This window comes from Bos indicus x Bos taurus, chromosome 18 (assembly GCF_003369695.1).
Source record: "Bos indicus x Bos taurus breed Angus x Brahman F1 hybrid chromosome 18, Bos_hybrid_MaternalHap_v2.0, whole genome shotgun sequence".
Taxonomy (NCBI): Eukaryota; Metazoa; Chordata; class Mammalia; order Artiodactyla; family Bovidae; genus Bos; species Bos indicus x Bos taurus.
Window position 1 is genome coordinate 61,234,976 of NC_040093.1, and position 16,522 is coordinate 61,251,497.

The following is a 16,522-nucleotide window of genomic DNA, read 5'->3' on the forward strand; positions in this document are numbered from 1 at the left end:
GATCTCAGCTGTTTATACCTTCATGGGAATCACACAGTCATGTGAATGGGCATTTTAATTAGCATCTTTTGTGATTTTTAGCCTTTTTGGTGATGGTCATGCAGCCGGATAGGCAGCGCTAGTGGTAAAGGACCCACCTGCCATTAGAGACCATGGCCCTGGAAACCCATTTCAGAAGCAGATGAAAATTTTTACCATTCTGGAAAAAGAAAGTCACAAATATAAATAAGAATTCTATTGAATAAGAATTAACCACCTAGATGTCAGCACCATGAATGAATGATGTTCCGTGGTGCGGAGCCATGGTCTGACGTCAGACATATTTGCTCATCTCCGCAACTTGACAGGTGGCTGACTCATCACGTGACCCTCAGACGCTTCCCCTTTAAAAATGGGGTAATAGCAAGAGGACCACTGGGAAGTCTCATCCTTCGTATTTGTAAGGGAGATGGAGACAGGACACTGATATTATCAGACTTAGGCAACCACAAACAGTCATTTAATGCCTTCTGCGTGATGCTACACATAAGTATATACCAGAGCCTATATCACATGACCCTCTAACCACCCCATGAGATAATTTCTGTCCTGGCTTTCAGAGCTGTGGTTCAAAAGCTGTTGGGATCACTTAGAAGACTTTTGAACCACAAATCTGAAAACCAGGGAATAATTTGCTGCCTTCCTTATTTCACAGGTCTTATGAAGGTCAAGATGGTAGGAATAGAAGAGCATTAGCTGGCCATGCAAAGTTATTCCCAAACATTTGATGAGTGTTGACTTAATTTCCCCTGAGAGTTAGCACAGTGCCCAGCCTAGAGATAGCAGAGGACAAGACAGACAGACAAGACAGACAGAAGGGCAAGAGTTGGACACCCCCAACCCATTTTTATGAGTGCCATAGTCTGTGGCCATTGCTGTCAGACGTATTATACTTCTGTGATTCCCCTTCTCCAAATCACTGAAAATCCTCTTTAGCCAAATGCCCAAACTGACTCTGCTTTGTGCCAGAGAGGGACACAGTGACAGCAACAAACTGTGTTATAGGCCTTGCGCCGTTTTCCAGGTTGTTACGTGTGCTCTGCACAGAAACCCTCTCTTCTTCTCCATGAAGACTAAAACATGTGTTCAGACCTGGGACAACACAGCAGCCCCTGAGTGTTCAGATTGTTGAAGGAGATCTAACCTGGACTCAGAGTCTCTGGATTGAGGAAAGATTTCTCCTGCTGACTACAAGGAATTTTACTGGGCATTTGGTCCTGGTGCTTAAAAATAGCTTTGTAAACCCTGCATCAATGCTTTTCCAAGCATTCACCTGCAACACGGTCACTGGAGACTGGCATTTAATGGCTTTTTCCTTTTTAATCTCGAGTGTTCGAAGACCTGTGGGCGAGGAGTGCGGAAGCGTGAAGTCACGTGTAGACGCGCTGCCGTGGCAGAGGCCGTGCCCGAGAGCGCATGCGCCGGCGCCCCGAGACCGGACTCGCAGGAGGGCTGCGTGCTCGGACGCTGTCCCAAGAACAGCCGGCTCCAGTGGCTCATCTCTTCGTGGAGTGAGGTAGGAGGTCAGATGCACTCCTGGGGGTTTCTGAAATGCTCAGCTCATCCACCAGCATCTGGAGGCTTGCACATATACACCAGGTAGCTACTTACTGTTCATCCTTCCCCACTGATTTCTCCGTGAAATCCCGATTGTAAAACACCCATCTCAGTGATGAGGCGATGCATGGACGGTGGAGGTACCAAACTGCAGAAAGCCTGTGTATAAAAATACAGGTAAGGCGAGTGGAGTGCTGTGATGGGGTCTGTGATTGCCTCGGAGAGCTTAAGCTTGGCAGAAGAGATTTCCCAGGGATACTGAGCCTGAGGGATGAGCAGGAATCCGGCAAAGATGGAGTCGGGGCTGTTCAGACAGAGGGTGCGCCCTATATGGGCAGAGCTGAGGAGTATGACACAGGAGGAATGAATGGGGATGGGTAGAAGGTGGAAGCTTCATCAAGCACAGATCGTGATCGTGTGGGGTGGCAGACTAGAAATATATCCTGTTAACGTTGGGGGAGCTAATTAAAAGTTTAAATAAAGCAGTGGAACAATCAGGGTTTCATTTCAGAGAGAGAGGATCCCAAGCCCAGAGCCGGGAAAAGGCGCCCGCATGGATATTGCAGGGATGCAAACTAAAGATGAAATGTTTCAGGGATGGAGGAAAGGAGGGTCTGGAGAGTGCTTTCTTTCTCTCCTTCTTTGAAGGATAATTACAGTATTGTGATGGTTTTTGCCATACATCAATATGAATCTGCCATCGGTTACATGTGTCACTTCCATCCTGAAACCCCTTTCCGCCTCCCTGCCCACCCGACCCCTCCAGGTTGTCACGGCACCGGCTTTGGGTGCCCTGCGTCATCTGTCAAACTCGCACTGGTTATCTTTTACATATGGTAATATTCATGTTTCAGTGCTGTTCTCTCAAATCATCCACCCTCTCCTCCTCCCACCGAGTCCAGAAGTCTGTTCTTTACGTCTGTGTCTGCTTTGCTGCCCTGCACGTAGGATGGTCATTACCACCTTTCTATTCCGTATATATGCATTAATATACAGTGTTTGTCTTTTCTGAGAGTTCTTAAAGAGGCCTGCGGGCACCTTCAGGCATCTGTTGGGCAGGGAGAAGGAAGTCTTGAAGATGCCTCCTAGACTCCCAACTTGGGACACTCATTTGAGCTCTCAGGCAGAGGAAACCTGAGCAGAGATCAAACCGGAAGTACACATCAGTAACCCCTAAGGCGAGGTCTCTGCTCTTACGGAGTCCACAGCCTAGTGAGCAAGACAGTGGCCAAGGAAGGAAAAGATCACTGGTGGGGCCTAGGGGCGGGGGTCCAGGGAGGAGGGGCTGCTGTCCCGGCAGCTTTGGTTTCTCCCATCAGTGCCCTTCCCTTCTGTGTGGTTAAGGGCAGAGCAGGGCGCCTGTCTCTCCCCTCCTCTCTCAGTTTCGTTGAGACGTTATAACCAAATGGCTAAAGGCCTGGGCTTGAGTCAGAGGCAGCCCACTCACAGGCAGCCTTCAGTGATGACTACAGATCCGACCTCGAGTTAAATCTCCCTTTCCTCGTCTGCACAGTGGAGCACATGCTTGCAGCTCCCTCACAGCGCTGCTGCAAGTGCGAAGCTCAGTGTTATCCTTCTTTATTTATTCTTATTGAAGTATAGTTGGTTTACAGTGTTGTGCTAAGTTCTGCTGTACAGCAAAGTGACTCGGCTATAAACACGTACACACACTCTTTTCTGTGTTCTTCTCCATTATCCCAGGAATTTGGTCTAGTTTTCTGTGCTGTATACAGTAGGCCCTTGTTCATCCATTCTAAATGTAATAGGTTGCATCTGTGAACCCCAAACTCTCAATCCATCCCTCTTCCTCCCCCCCTTCCTTTTGCAACCACAGGTCTGTGTCTGTGAATCCGTTTCTGCTTTGTGGATATTCTTTTGTGCCACATTTTAGATTGCACACATGAATGATGTTGTATGGTGGTTGCTTCTGTCTTTCTGACTGACTGCACTTAGTAGGGTGATCTCTGTGTTCATCCATGTTGCCCCCAATGGCATGATTTCATTCTTGTTTATGGCTGGGTGGTATTCCATTATATAGATGGACCACATCTGCTTTATCCTTTCTTTGTTCCTTTCCTTTCCTTTCCTTCTGGTGGTTTAATGATTTCCTTTTAGTTTATGCTTGTGTTCTTTTTGGTTTCTGTGAATTATTCTATGGTTTTGATTTGTGGTTGCCCTGTTTTTCAAGTATGTTAACCCCTCCCTATATCTGCTTGCTTTAGACAGGTAGTCATATAGGCTCCAACACATTCCAAAAAAAAAAAAAAATCATCTTCTTCCTCTCCTTCCCCACATGTTATGATTTGGATGTCCCTTTGTTTCCATTTTCTTGTGTGTCCTTTGTTGCTCGTGCATGTGTCGCTGCTCTCACAGATAGTTTTTCCTTTTGATCTGCGTACTGGCTAATTTAGGCGGATTTATTTTCCGTTTGTGATTTCTTTCTTCCTGTATCTTCTTGCTGCTTTTCTGTTTGGAGTCGACCTTTCAGAATTTCCTTTATGAGAGGGTTAGTATTGCAGTATCCTTTTAGCTTTTTGCTTGTCTGAGAAATTCTTTATCTCCTTCCACTTGAAATGGTAGCCTTGTGGGATCCTAGGACTTTGGGGCCTGAGAACACAGGGGCGGAGGACTCTCCGACGGCAGCCCGCCCCCTTCCGCGCTTGCCCGCGGTGGTGCCTCGCCTCTCTGGTGTAAGGTGGCGGTGAGCCACACTTCTTCCATTCTCCCTTGGCTGCGGTCCCCTTACCGGCTGCCCATCACCAGCCCCCGTCCTCCCCCGGGTCTGCCCTCGGGAGCCGAGCCTCAGCCCCGCGGGGGAGCGTCTGAGGCCGGCAGCACCCGGAGGTCTCTCTACGCTCTGCCCTCTACACCCTGCTTGCTGGGCCCCCTTCAGAGCTCCCCTGGGTCCTGGTTGACCTCCCTGCCGGTGTGGGGCGAACCGGGGTACAGAAAGCTTTCCCCTTTCACAGCGCCCTCCCCAGGAGCAGGTCCTGGCCCAGTTCCTCTTTTTTCCCCCCCCTTTTGTCCCACCTGGTTTTGTGCAGATTTTCTTACCCTTTCGGAGGTCTGAGGTCTTTTGCCAGCATTTGCTAGATGCTCCGTGAGACTCGTTCTCTACATAACTCTAGTTTTGACGTCTCGGGGGAGAAGGGGAGCACCACGTCCTGCCTCTCTGCCGTCCTGATCTGATCCCCAGCCTTCATGATTGATGATGGTTATGCTGATGTCATTTCTTACTGCTTTATGCAGTTCATCAAGGCCCTGTACAGTATTCCATTATACTGTTTAAAATACTTAAAAACAGGTTTTCTCTAATGCATTTGCAGCCACATGGATGAACCGAGAGACTGTAGTCCTGAGTAAGTCAGAGAAGAATATCCTGTGACATCCCTTCTATGTGGAATCTAAAGTCAAATGAACTTACGAAACAGACTCACAGACTTAGAGAAGGAGCTTATGGGTGCCTAGGGAGAAGTGATAGTTAGGGGGTTGGGGACCGACCTGTACACACTGCTGTATTGAGAACCGATGACCAACAAGAACGTACTGTAGAGCACAGGGAACTCTGCTCGGTGTTACGTGGCAGCCTGGGTGGGAGGGGAGTTCGGGATACATGTATACATATGGATACACGTGTTTATATGGCTGAGTCCCTTTGCTATTCACCTGAAACTATCACAACGTTGCTTATCAGCTGTACCCCAATACAAAATTTAAAGTTTTTGAAAAAGAAAATTTGTATAGTGGGAGTAAGGAAATATTTAAATAAAATAGCAGTCAGTCACATTAAAAAAAAAACAGGTTTTCTCAGACTTATTTCATCAGCCTCCATCCTCTTTTTGTTTTTCTCCTGCCATAACACAGCCTCAGTGTATATCCCAGCTGAAGAGAGAGGCAGGTAAAGATGAAGGACAGTTGCTTGTTATCTGTGGTTCTTCCCCTGAACTGCCTGTAAGCCCAGTCCCTGCGCCCTGCCTCCTGCCCTGGACATCCGGCCACGACACAGTGACCCTGACCTCATCCTCTGCTGGTCTCATCTTTCTCTCGGGCTCTGTCTCGCTCACCTTGTGTGCCGTGTCATGGCAGCGCCTGCCTTTATTTTGTGGTGCTGAGCCATGCTGTGCCCTTGGGAAAGTAACTCCAGTCCTCTGGCTTCTGTAGCCTGCGGGACTTGAGGCCCTGCCTTCAGGAGCCTGGTGGGCTGTGGCTGACCTGCCCTAGCCCCATCCCTCTGATTACACGTGGATGGTGGAGCCCGCACCCTGACGCCTCCTTTCTTGCCCCATAGTGTTCCGTGAGCTGTGGTCTGGGAGTGAGGAAGAGGGAGATGAAATGCAGCGAGAAGGCCTTCCAAGGCAAGCTGATAACTCTCCCCGAGCGACGGTGCCGCAATATTAAGAAACCAAACGTGGACTTGGAGGAAACCTGCAGCCGGGGGGCGTGTCCCGCCCATCCAGTGTACAGTCTGGCCGCTGGGTGGTATTCATCGCCATGGCAACAGGTGAGCACACAGAGACTGAGGGGGGTTAAAGTTAAGCAAGATTCCGTTTACAACTGCTGTTAGGGACCTGTCCGAACGACCTGAGTCCCTGGGCAGGTTCCAGCATCGGTGAGCCTCCATTTTCACATCTATAAAACTGAGATGATAATATTGTGCAGAGTTAGGTTTTTTCTTTTCTGTTTTGTTTCAATGAATAAGTAATACAAAGCAGTTAGTCCCAAGGTATTGCTAATGTTCATAGTTGTTGCTGCTATTAAAACCACCACTAGAGTCTTCTGTGTTTTAGTCTGCTCATGAGTCTTGACTGACTCGGTTCTCGTGTTTCTGAGTAATATCAATGATGGCTAGCATTTGTCCAGCCATTTCTATGCACTGTGTTACATCCTGTACACCTGTCTATCTCCTGCCTTCATCCTGGAGGTGATGTTGTGAGCTTAGTCACTCAGTTGTGCTTTGTGACCCCATGAACTGTAGCCCACCAGGCTCCTCTGTTCAAGGGATTTTTTAGGCAAGAATACTGGAGTGTGTTTGCCATTTCCTCCTCCAGGGGATCTTTTTGACCCAGGGATGGAACACACGTGTCTTGTATCTCATGCACTGCAGGTGGATTCTTTACCAGCTGAGACATTGGGAAAGTGGTCTTATTTGTGGGTATTATTGTCCCTGTTTTGTGGATGAGGCTGGTAAAGCTCAGAGTTAGGCAGTTGATCAGCCAAGGACACACAACTTCTAAATTCAGATGTTACAGGTGTCCTTTTCCTCAGAAGACTTGGAAGAAACTTTAGATGCGTTGGTTTGATGCTTATGAGCTGGGACTGGTTTGGGATGCTGAGTCTGAGAGAACAACGTGTCCTCAGGAATCCAAAGCTATGGTTTGGTTGGCCCTTGCATTGTTATAGCTAACAGGTGTTACATAGCTCTTCAGAAAAAACAACTCTGGCTTGAGAGGTGCTGCCAGCCTCACCATGAAATTGGATTTCTTTAAAAATTTTCTACCATTATTTTACTCATTTAACAGACTTGGAAATTGATTCGTGCAGAATTATTTAGATCAGATATAAGCAAATGATTACCAGTGGCAAATCTACCCCCCCCACCCCCCGCCTGCTGCCGCCCGTTTTTGTGGATAAACTTTCATTAGACAACAGCCGTCCTCATTTGTGTGTGTGGTCCATGGCTGCTTTGGTGCAGAGGTGAGTGACTACAACAAAGGTCGTATGGCCCATAAAGCATAAAATACTTAGCGCTGTGAGATGAGAGTTGCCCACATGGCAGAGTAGGGGTTTGCGGGCATGCCGAAATAATGGCTATTTACAGAACAGCCATTGAGGACCAAGAGCAGAACCTACCCTGGTGGCTCAGATGGTAAAGAATCTGCCTGCCATGCAGGAGACACAAGTCCCCTGGGGGAGGGCATGGCAACCTACTCCAGTACTCTTGCCTGGAGAATCCCATGGACAGAGGAGCCTGGCGGGCTACAGTCTGTGGGGTTGCAAAGAGTCAGACATGACTGAGTAGTGACTTAACACATTCACCAGAAAAGAGTTTCTACAACTAAAGATATAAGAAGGAACCACGATGAGATGGGTGGGAGAGACAAAGCCGCAGGGCACATTTCAGAGAAAAAGCACAGTTGCAGAGCAGGGGTCTGCACGAGGAAGATGAGCCCTCAGAAGGTTTGGGCTTGCAGGCCAGTGGAGCTCACGTTCAGGCGTCCCAGAGTGCTGTGGGAAACAGACACACCGCTCTTACAGGATGTGCTTTGAGGTCTCGGGCAAAGCAACGCTGAGAAAGGTGCAGACCTACCGCCGATCCTGCAGTCTTCTGGAGAAGATGTCAGCTGGAACACACCCTGGGGCAGAGACAGTGGCATCAGACCCTCTGGGGGCCTGTCCTGCCACAAGCACCATTCTGTAATCCCCGCTCCAGCTTGTTAGCCTGGAGTCCCCAGGCCAAGCCCAGCCTCCCAGTGAGCGGCTGTAGCTGCAGACCCAGCCTCTCCCGCCAGCAGAGGGACCCCAGCCTTCCGCGGTGGGACACAGCCTGCCCACCAGCAGACGGACCCCAGCCTCAGGACAACCGTGGCCCGCACCAGCTTGGAGGCACCTTGGCTTCCTGCCGCCCAGGGATCCAGCCCTGCACAAGCTCCGAGACATGCTGGACCCCGCAGCGGCTGTGTCAGAAAACAGCTCCCTGGCCACCACCTCCAGGGCCGGCCACCTTCTCTGGGCTCTGCCGCCGGACCCCAGGACCCGGCCTTGCCTATCCCGGGCTGGCACTCACTCCAGGACCTGGCTGAGTGCTTCAGGAGGCGGCATCTCCCCGACCCTGACCCTACCGCAATTAAACCCATGCACTTAGGGGTGGTTAATCCACAACAGAGGAGGCCGTTGTAGACAGTGGAGAAAATAGTATCGGCAGTTAGTGGCACTGGGGAAACGACCACAGCCCGTAAAGGAAAGAAATGAGTGCATTTTCTCACACCATATACGGCGTAAACTCGAAACGGATTAAAGACTGAGCTGTCAGACCAGAAACTATAAAACTCCTAGAAGAAAACAGAACATCCGTGGATATAAAGTGGAGCAATATTTTCTTTGGATCTGCCTCCTCTGGCAAGAGAAACTAGAGCAAAACTAAATAAAGGGTGTGTAACTAAACTTAAAGGCTTGTTCACAGCAAAGAAATCTATGGACAAAATGAAATGACAACCTACTGACTGGGAGAACATATTTGCAAATGTTTGTGAAAAATAAGGGGATAATATCCAAAACATATAAACAACTCGGTGTCAAAAAAACAAAACAACCCAGTCAAAAGGGAGGTGGGCAGAAGAATTGAATAAACATTTTTCCCAATGAGATGCAGATGGCCAAAAAGCACACAAAAAGATGCTCAGCCTTGCTAATCATCAGAGAAATCACACCCACAGGGAAACATCGCCGGACACTGCTCAGTGTGCTTATCGTCGCAAAGAACATGACACATGTTGGTGAGGATGTGGGGGAAAGCCAGCCTCTGTGTACTGCTGGTGAGAGTGTGAACTGGTACTCTGGGGAAAACTGTATGGACGTTCCTCACAAAACTAGAACTGCCTTATGACCCAGCAGTTCAACTCCTATGTCGTATGTATCCAGAGAAAACGGAAGCACTAATTAAAAAAGACACACGCACCCCAGCGTTCATAGTAGCATTGTTTACGATGACCAAGATATGGAAGCAGACTAAGTGCCCATCAGCAGATGAGTGGATGAAGAACTCAACCAGAAGAAAGAATGAAATTTTGTCATCTGCAACAACATCAATCGACCAGGAGGGTTTTATGCCTAGTGAAATTAGTCAGAGAAAATCAAATACCGTTTATCACTTATGTGGAATAGAAAAAATGTAGCGAACAAACCAGTGATTACTGGAGGGGGAGTGGCATTAAGGGGTACACACTATTATATATGATATGTATATGTGTGTATCTGTGTATGTGTGTATATATAATCTACAAAGGCATAGGATTAACCAATATTTTATAATAACCATAGATGGAATATTATCTATACAAATTTTGAATCACTCTGTTGTATACCGGAGACTAACATAATATTGTACATCAACTATACCTCAATTAACAAATTAAAATAGTTACTGTCTTGTTCTTCACAAAAATAGTTAGCCATCTTGACTGAGATGATTTGGTAACGGGGATACAGCTATCTTTGAATTTAGGGATAATTCCAAAACTCATACTCTTTTTACCACAACATATTTTTCCCTCTCAAAAGCCATCTGCATAGTGATGCTTGTCCCAAGTGGACATCCTCACCTGTCCACAATAAAATAGGAAAAAATAATAAGGATAATGAACTGGTAGCGGACTTCTTTTAAAGCAAAATACATGTAAACATTAATTTAAAGGGCTATCTTTTCTCTGATAATATTTTCTTATTTGTTCTTTTGTTAGGAAATATATTTGTGTGTATGCCTGGAAAAAAAATTACTGGTCAGTCCTTTTTAGTCTTTTTTTTTTACCTTCAGTTGGACAGTGAGATAATTGAATTCAAAACACAATATCCACCACGCTATCTCAGAATTTGGCTGGGCGGGGAGGCCATAATTCCTAAGCTGTCTCAGAGCGTTATATTTCTTCGGCTGTCCAAGTTCTGAACCATCCCCTCCACTATTGTATCTGCAGAGGTTGCCTGGAATTCTTTAAATACTGTGATGAACTGGCTGGAAGTGTCTGTATTTGCTTCTGCATTCCTGTGGCAGCTTCTGTATGCCTGGAACCTCTCTTCTGCCTGAGTTACTTGACTGGGAGACACAGAGTCTTGGGGGAAGCAGATGGCATTTGCTTCAGAGCCTTCTAATCAGATCAAACGGCTCCCAAAACGTGTTAGGAGAGTGGATTCATGTGCCCAGCTCTGGACAGTCCCTGTTTCATCGACAGGCGCCTTGGCAATGTCACGAGGCACGGAGGTTTCTTTCCCTGCTGTGAGTGGCATGGGGAATGGCCCGTTCCTGACCGCTTCCTCCCTCTCCTGCAGTGCACCGTTAGCTGTGGCGGAGGGGTGCAGACACGCTCCGTCCACTGTGTCCAGCAGGGCCGGCCTTCCTCGAGCTGTCTGCTGCGGCAGAAGCCTCCAGTGCTGCGGGCCTGTAACACCAACTTCTGTCCAGCTCCTGCCAAGAGAGGTAAAGGACCCCGCCTCGCACAAGTCGGTTTTCCTCCTGTCTGGAGTATTTGTCCAACACCTGCTATATTCAGTTATGCAGCTCCTGCCCAAACTCTCGGGGGTGCCATTCACATCACAGTCGACATTAGAGGAGCCCTCCTGAGAGTTGTGCAAGGCACATACATCCAGGGCAGTCCCCAATGGTGGTGAGCTCTAGCTGGTGCCAGGGATGATGCGAGGGAGACTCGGGAAGGCTTTCCAAGAGAGGGCCTTGTCTCAGGCCTCCTGCCTGAGGCAGGTCTCCTTGTATCAAGAGGAGTAAAATGAGAAGACAGACACGCAGGACACAGCCCAGGCGTTTCTTCCTGGCCAAATACGGGGCCTCTAGTTTTCCTCAGGTGGGGATTCCTCCCAGTTCTCCCATCCCCATCGCACAGGAGGATCCCTGGAAGTTACACTGAGGAGGGGGCCTAGAACAGAACGAGGACTTATCTCCTCTCTGCAGGAGGCAGGTCCCACGTCCAGTGAGGGGACGAGGTCCCACAAGGGTAATGGCGGTGGGAGTCGCTGGATGTGTTTGAGATCCAGCCAATGATACTTGCCAATTGTTTGCATGTAGGATGTAAAGCTCGCTCTGGGGTTGTCCTTAATAGTGTAAACAAAATACCAGACTCATAACAGAGGTGCAAATAATCAGCTATTCAGTTCAGTTCAATCGCTCAGTTGTGTCCGACTCTTTGCGACCCCACGGACTGCAGCACACCAGCCTCTCTGTCCATCACCAACTCCCGGAGTTTACTCAGACTCATGTCCATTGAGTCGGTGATGCCATCCAACCACCTCATCCTCTATTACACTCAGTAATCAGCTATTAGTAATCATTATTACAACTATAACCCCATGCAATACTTTGACAGCGTTGTGAGACACCTCACGTCTGACTCCTGACTTGTATCTAGCTTCCAGCAGAAGCTATGTTGCAATTCCATGCTTATCTCAGGAGGGGCAAGTGGTGATAGTGCTTTTTGTCCTCCAGTATTTCCACTGCATCAACAGGGTCATCTCTCCAGTCTAAATAGAAGCTGATCCACATGTACATTCTGATTGATTAGGGTATATGCTGATGCACTGGGGTATAAGACACTGTATTAAAAAATAACTGAACTTGAAGATTATATACATATAGACACATAGGCAAAGTCTTCCTCTCATGTCACGCTTGTATCTCTGTTGATATAGCCTAAACTAGTCTCCTGGGGCCTGCCTCCACCCCGCCCCCATCTCAGTAAACATGACCCCGTTCTTCTAGATGCCCAGGCCAAAATCCCGTAGTCATTCTTGATTCTCCTTTTTCTCTCACACTCTTTACCCACCTGTCAGCTAATCCTCTAGACTCCACCTTCAGAATATAACCAGGACTTACTAGTAGGAAAGAAAAGAACAACTCCATCTCATCCTGCTACCCAAGCGGAGAGTCAGTATGGCTTGAACTGGTTGTTTTGGCCGTCAGGTGGAGGAATTTATTTTTTTCAACAAGTGCTTCTTGAGCAGCCGCGCTGTGGCAGGTGTTGGGAGCAGAGCAGTGAGAGAAAGTCAGATGTCTGCTCAAGGCTGCCGCGCTCTGGAGAGGAGGCGGCCATAGGTAAACACACGTGATGTGATAAATGCCAGTAAATCGGACGTAGGGAAACAAAGCTGGGAGAGGTGGTCCTTCCTGGGGGCCACGGGGCGTGCTGTTCTCATAGGGAGGTCAGAGAAGGCAGAACCAAGCGGGCACCTCTGAGCAGAGGCTTCAGGGAAACGAAAGGATGAGGTGGCTCTGCCGTCCTGGGGACCAGATCCTGTGAGTCACTGTAGAGACTGTACCTCTGACTCCAGGTGAACGGGATCCAGGGGGAGGGTTAGGGGCAGGGATGTGCCAGGGATGTGCACCCGTTTCAAAAGGATTACGAGGCTAATCCTTTTGGGGGTGGGAGGAGTGAAGTGTCTGCGTGAAAGGGAGCTTTAGGCAGAAGAACCAAGGCTTAAGGAAGGAGCTGTCAGCAGTTCATAGGAAGACCAGATACAAATTGAGGGCAACAGGCAAAGCAACAGAAAAAAAAAGAGCCTTGTGAGCCATGTCCCGGGGCTCAGAGGCGAATGGTGAGGGTGGATTCAGGAGGGATGTGACTGGATACCCGTGGGTGGTGTGCAGTTTGCGGGGACTTGAGGGTGACTTTAAGACTTGCATAGAGGAGGAAATTCCAGCTCTGAATGACAGCATTTACTCACGTATAGGGGTAGACCCTAAATAGTTCTAAAGTTAAAGAAAAATTCCTTGCAAATCCAGTCAAAGGACTGAGCCCTAACTCCTAAAACACACATTTATGCTTACAGAAGGAAAAATGGATGTACACTTCCACGTGTGTTCTGTAACTCCTGAGGGCCTTTGGGGTCAAAGCCTCTGATGCCCCTGTTCTGCTTCCAGTAGATAATCACACCTGTTATCCTACACAAGGAAGGAAGTTGAAAAAGACTGGTGCTGGCTTCAGTTCACATCTTCACAAATTGGCCATGAGATTTGATTTAAACCTGCACAGAATGTCACAGTTGGGCCTTCAATCTAGGTTTCGAACCCCCAGTATATGAGGTTCGTTGCTCCCCAAAGTAGTGAGCCTGGAGTAGTGGCAGAAACCCTAGGGTGTTTGTTAGAAATAAAAAAAAACGTCTGGGTCCTCACCCCAGGCCTTCTGAAACAGAACCAGTGTTTTAACAACATCCTCGGGGATGTTGTTTTTAGGGGACATGCCTTGGAGGCACAACAGTAGTCTCCAGCTTATTTAGGGGGATCAGACATTAAGCTCAGGCTGGAGATGACTTTTTTTTTTAAAACATCCACTTGCAAGCCAGTAACACTAACCTGTTTATATTTTGTTAGTGGTTACAGAGCCTTAGGAGCCCGGCAGGCTACAGTCCATGGGCTCGCAAAGAGTCAGATCCTGCTGAGCGAATAACACTTTCACTTTCAGAGTGCCTCTGGGTGCCTTCATCCTGCTTTTCCCCCAACAAAGTCCTCATGTCTCATGTAAGAACCCCGGGGGGCCATAGGCAAGTTGACCCCAAGTCTCTGTCCGTAAGCCCTCACCTTAAGGAAAAGGCTGAGAACCTGTCCTAATGTGCCGAACGTCTCTTCTCACCGTAGAGGATCCATCCTGTGTAGACTTTTTCGGCTGGTGTCGTCTTGTTCCTCAGCACGGCGTCTGCAACCACAAATTCTATGGCAAGCAGTGCTGCAGGTCATGCAGCAGAAAGAGCTGATCTCGACGCCCTCCCTCCTGGCAGGGCCAGGGTCTTACCTCGCAACCTCCGGAGAGACCTGCCCCCTTCCCATCGAAAGCTGAACACTGCAAACCCCGTGTGAGCCGACCGCCGTGTTGGAGGGGTTGCTCTTGAGAATAGCCTGCTTGTTCATTTCCCTAACACACATGGTACTCAGAAGCACTTGAAAATGGGAAGCAATGACAAATCGGACTCACAGAAGCATAGAACAAAAACAGACCGGCTTTGCTTTGCACTGTTACAGGAAGGAGGTGATGGCTTGCCATGAGAGAGAACAGGTTTGAATTTTGACCAAGGGAGATGCTTGTGAACTTTGGGGACAGACCCCACCCCAGGGAACCTCAGAAGGTGGGTTTTGGAAATGTCCTTTCGGACTTCAAGTCACGGGCTGAGACTTGGAGTAATCCGATGTGGGGAACACGCTGCCTAACTGTTGCTCAGAGCTCAGAGTTTGACCGGAACTGTGGACGCCCTGGACCAGGAGTTGTACAAACACCGAATGGTGCTCACGATGGTGCTTGCTGCTGGACTAGCAAGCTTCATGTCCTGTTTCTCTGGTGTGTGTGTGTGTGTGTGTGTGTGTGGTGGTGTTTCTTATTTCGTTTAAAGTATATTCTGCTTATATAGAGAGTCTCCAAGACTAAAATTCACAACTTGAAAAGTATTCTGAGGAATATTCTGAAAACAGGGCAACGTGGACAAGTTAAGATTTCCACTTAATTGGACTTCACACTGTGGAAAAAAAAAAAGAAAAGAAAAAAAAAATAACCACAAAACCTTGTTGCCCTACACACTCTGTCAACCTCGTCATTTTTGGTGCTAGCCGAACAAGTCCTTGGGAGCCTCAGGTCTGCTCTTGGGGAATCAGCACGTGTGTTTCTGGTAGAAACCTAAGAGGAGACAAAGAGCAAAACAGTCCCGTTTGGAAGGACAGGAAAACGCCACTCATGGTGCTCCCCACGTATTATCAGAGATGCTTGGAAGATTAGAGGCCACTTGTGGGTTTTTCCTTAGCAACTGACATATTTAAATTTGCCCTAGGATTTGGTTAACAAGGGGAAAGTCACGGTGGCAATTGAGAAATCCATCCATCTTCTCACTATGTGAATATTAATAAATTGTAATATGCCAGGACACTTCAACAAACGAGTGTTTCGTAATCTTTCAGATGATATTTTCAGTCTTCAGAAGCCAGCTGTTGGTAGGCACTAATGAGCTTACAACTGTTCTCCATGGGAAAAACACCACATCATTTTGCCAAAACCAAAGTAACTTACAAGACAGTGTCCTTCTGTAGTTTTTTGAGATGTGGTTATAAAGGGCATATTTATATAATTCTACTCTGTTCCTCAATGTCTTTGATGAATGTAACCCAATTTTACTGCTTTTAAAAGTCCCAATTCAAACAGGGATTTGCCCGCTCAGCATAACCAACCAGACAGTGGTTTGTTAAATTTAGAGCGTCCTTTATTCCATTCTAATTAAAATCATACATTCTCAAATCTCAGAGAAATAATGATTAGAATATTCTGTCTCCTGGACTTGGCCTAGAATAGTGGCCATTTTATCATAAAAATAAATATAGGCCTCCATATCACTACCCTCTTACCCTCTGAAAAAAATTTCAACTTGTTTCTTTATATAATTATCATTTTTATTATTTTATGGAAAATTAATTTATTAATAGCCTATTCTTATGTGTTCTCACTTGCTTCTTTGAGGAAGTGAATTAATTCTGAGGAAAAGTGTTGAATAAATAAACATGGGTTATAGAGAAAAGTCAAAATATATGTGTAATATTTAATTATTTTATAAGTTTTATAATAAAGTGTTCTGTTTCTTTGCCTTTGAAACTCGTTAAGTTCTTGAATAAGTTAGCAAGAAGCTGGTCATTACCAAGGTGATTTAAGTGTATAAATGTTGATTAAGAATCTCAGTAATTTCTTGAAAAGCTGAGAAAAGGTTGGAGGGAAGACATTAATCATTTTTCTTGTTTGTTTGTGCTTGAGGAAATTAGAAACCATTAAATACTGGGATGAAACACATGACGTTTACCATCTCATGCAAATACTAAATTATTTTTTTTCTACTCTTACTAGTCATGTAATCATTTATTTATGGAAATCATCCAAGTTAGATAAACCATAAATGTAGTGGGTTTTCTATCTTTTTTTTTTCCCCCTACTTGAAAATCTTTGCAGAAAGAAAGGGGGAGGGAAAGGAGCAAGGAAAGGGAAAAAAAACCTAAGTAATAAATTAAAAAGCAAGTTATTCAAGTTTTCTAAATTTCACGTCTTCAGACCAGAGGGAAATAAAAAACTCTCTCAGCAAAGTAAGTCCAAATGACCTGAATAAACTATTTTTTTCTGCATATCTGAGATTTTATATATATATGTATAATGCATGCATATTTTAAAAATATATTTAAGAGGATTTTAAA

General features: G+C 46.8%; 1 protein-coding gene across 1 annotated transcript in view; it reads left to right on the plus strand.

The window, feature by feature from the left end:
* The window catches only part of ADAMTS18 (ADAM metallopeptidase with thrombospondin type 1 motif 18), a 149,012-nt gene extending 133,077 nt beyond the window's left edge, over positions 1-15,935 (plus strand). The window contains exons 22-25 of the mRNA XM_027513673.1: positions 1,370-1,555; positions 5,885-6,097; positions 10,636-10,783; positions 13,946-15,935. Coding sequence (XP_027369474.1) covers positions 1,370-1,555; positions 5,885-6,097; positions 10,636-10,783; positions 13,946-14,061 — 663 coding nt within the window. The 3' untranslated portion in view covers positions 14,062-15,935. The remainder of the gene's footprint in view (positions 1-1,369; positions 1,556-5,884; positions 6,098-10,635; positions 10,784-13,945) is intronic.
* Positions 15,936-16,522: the final 587 nt, after the last annotated feature.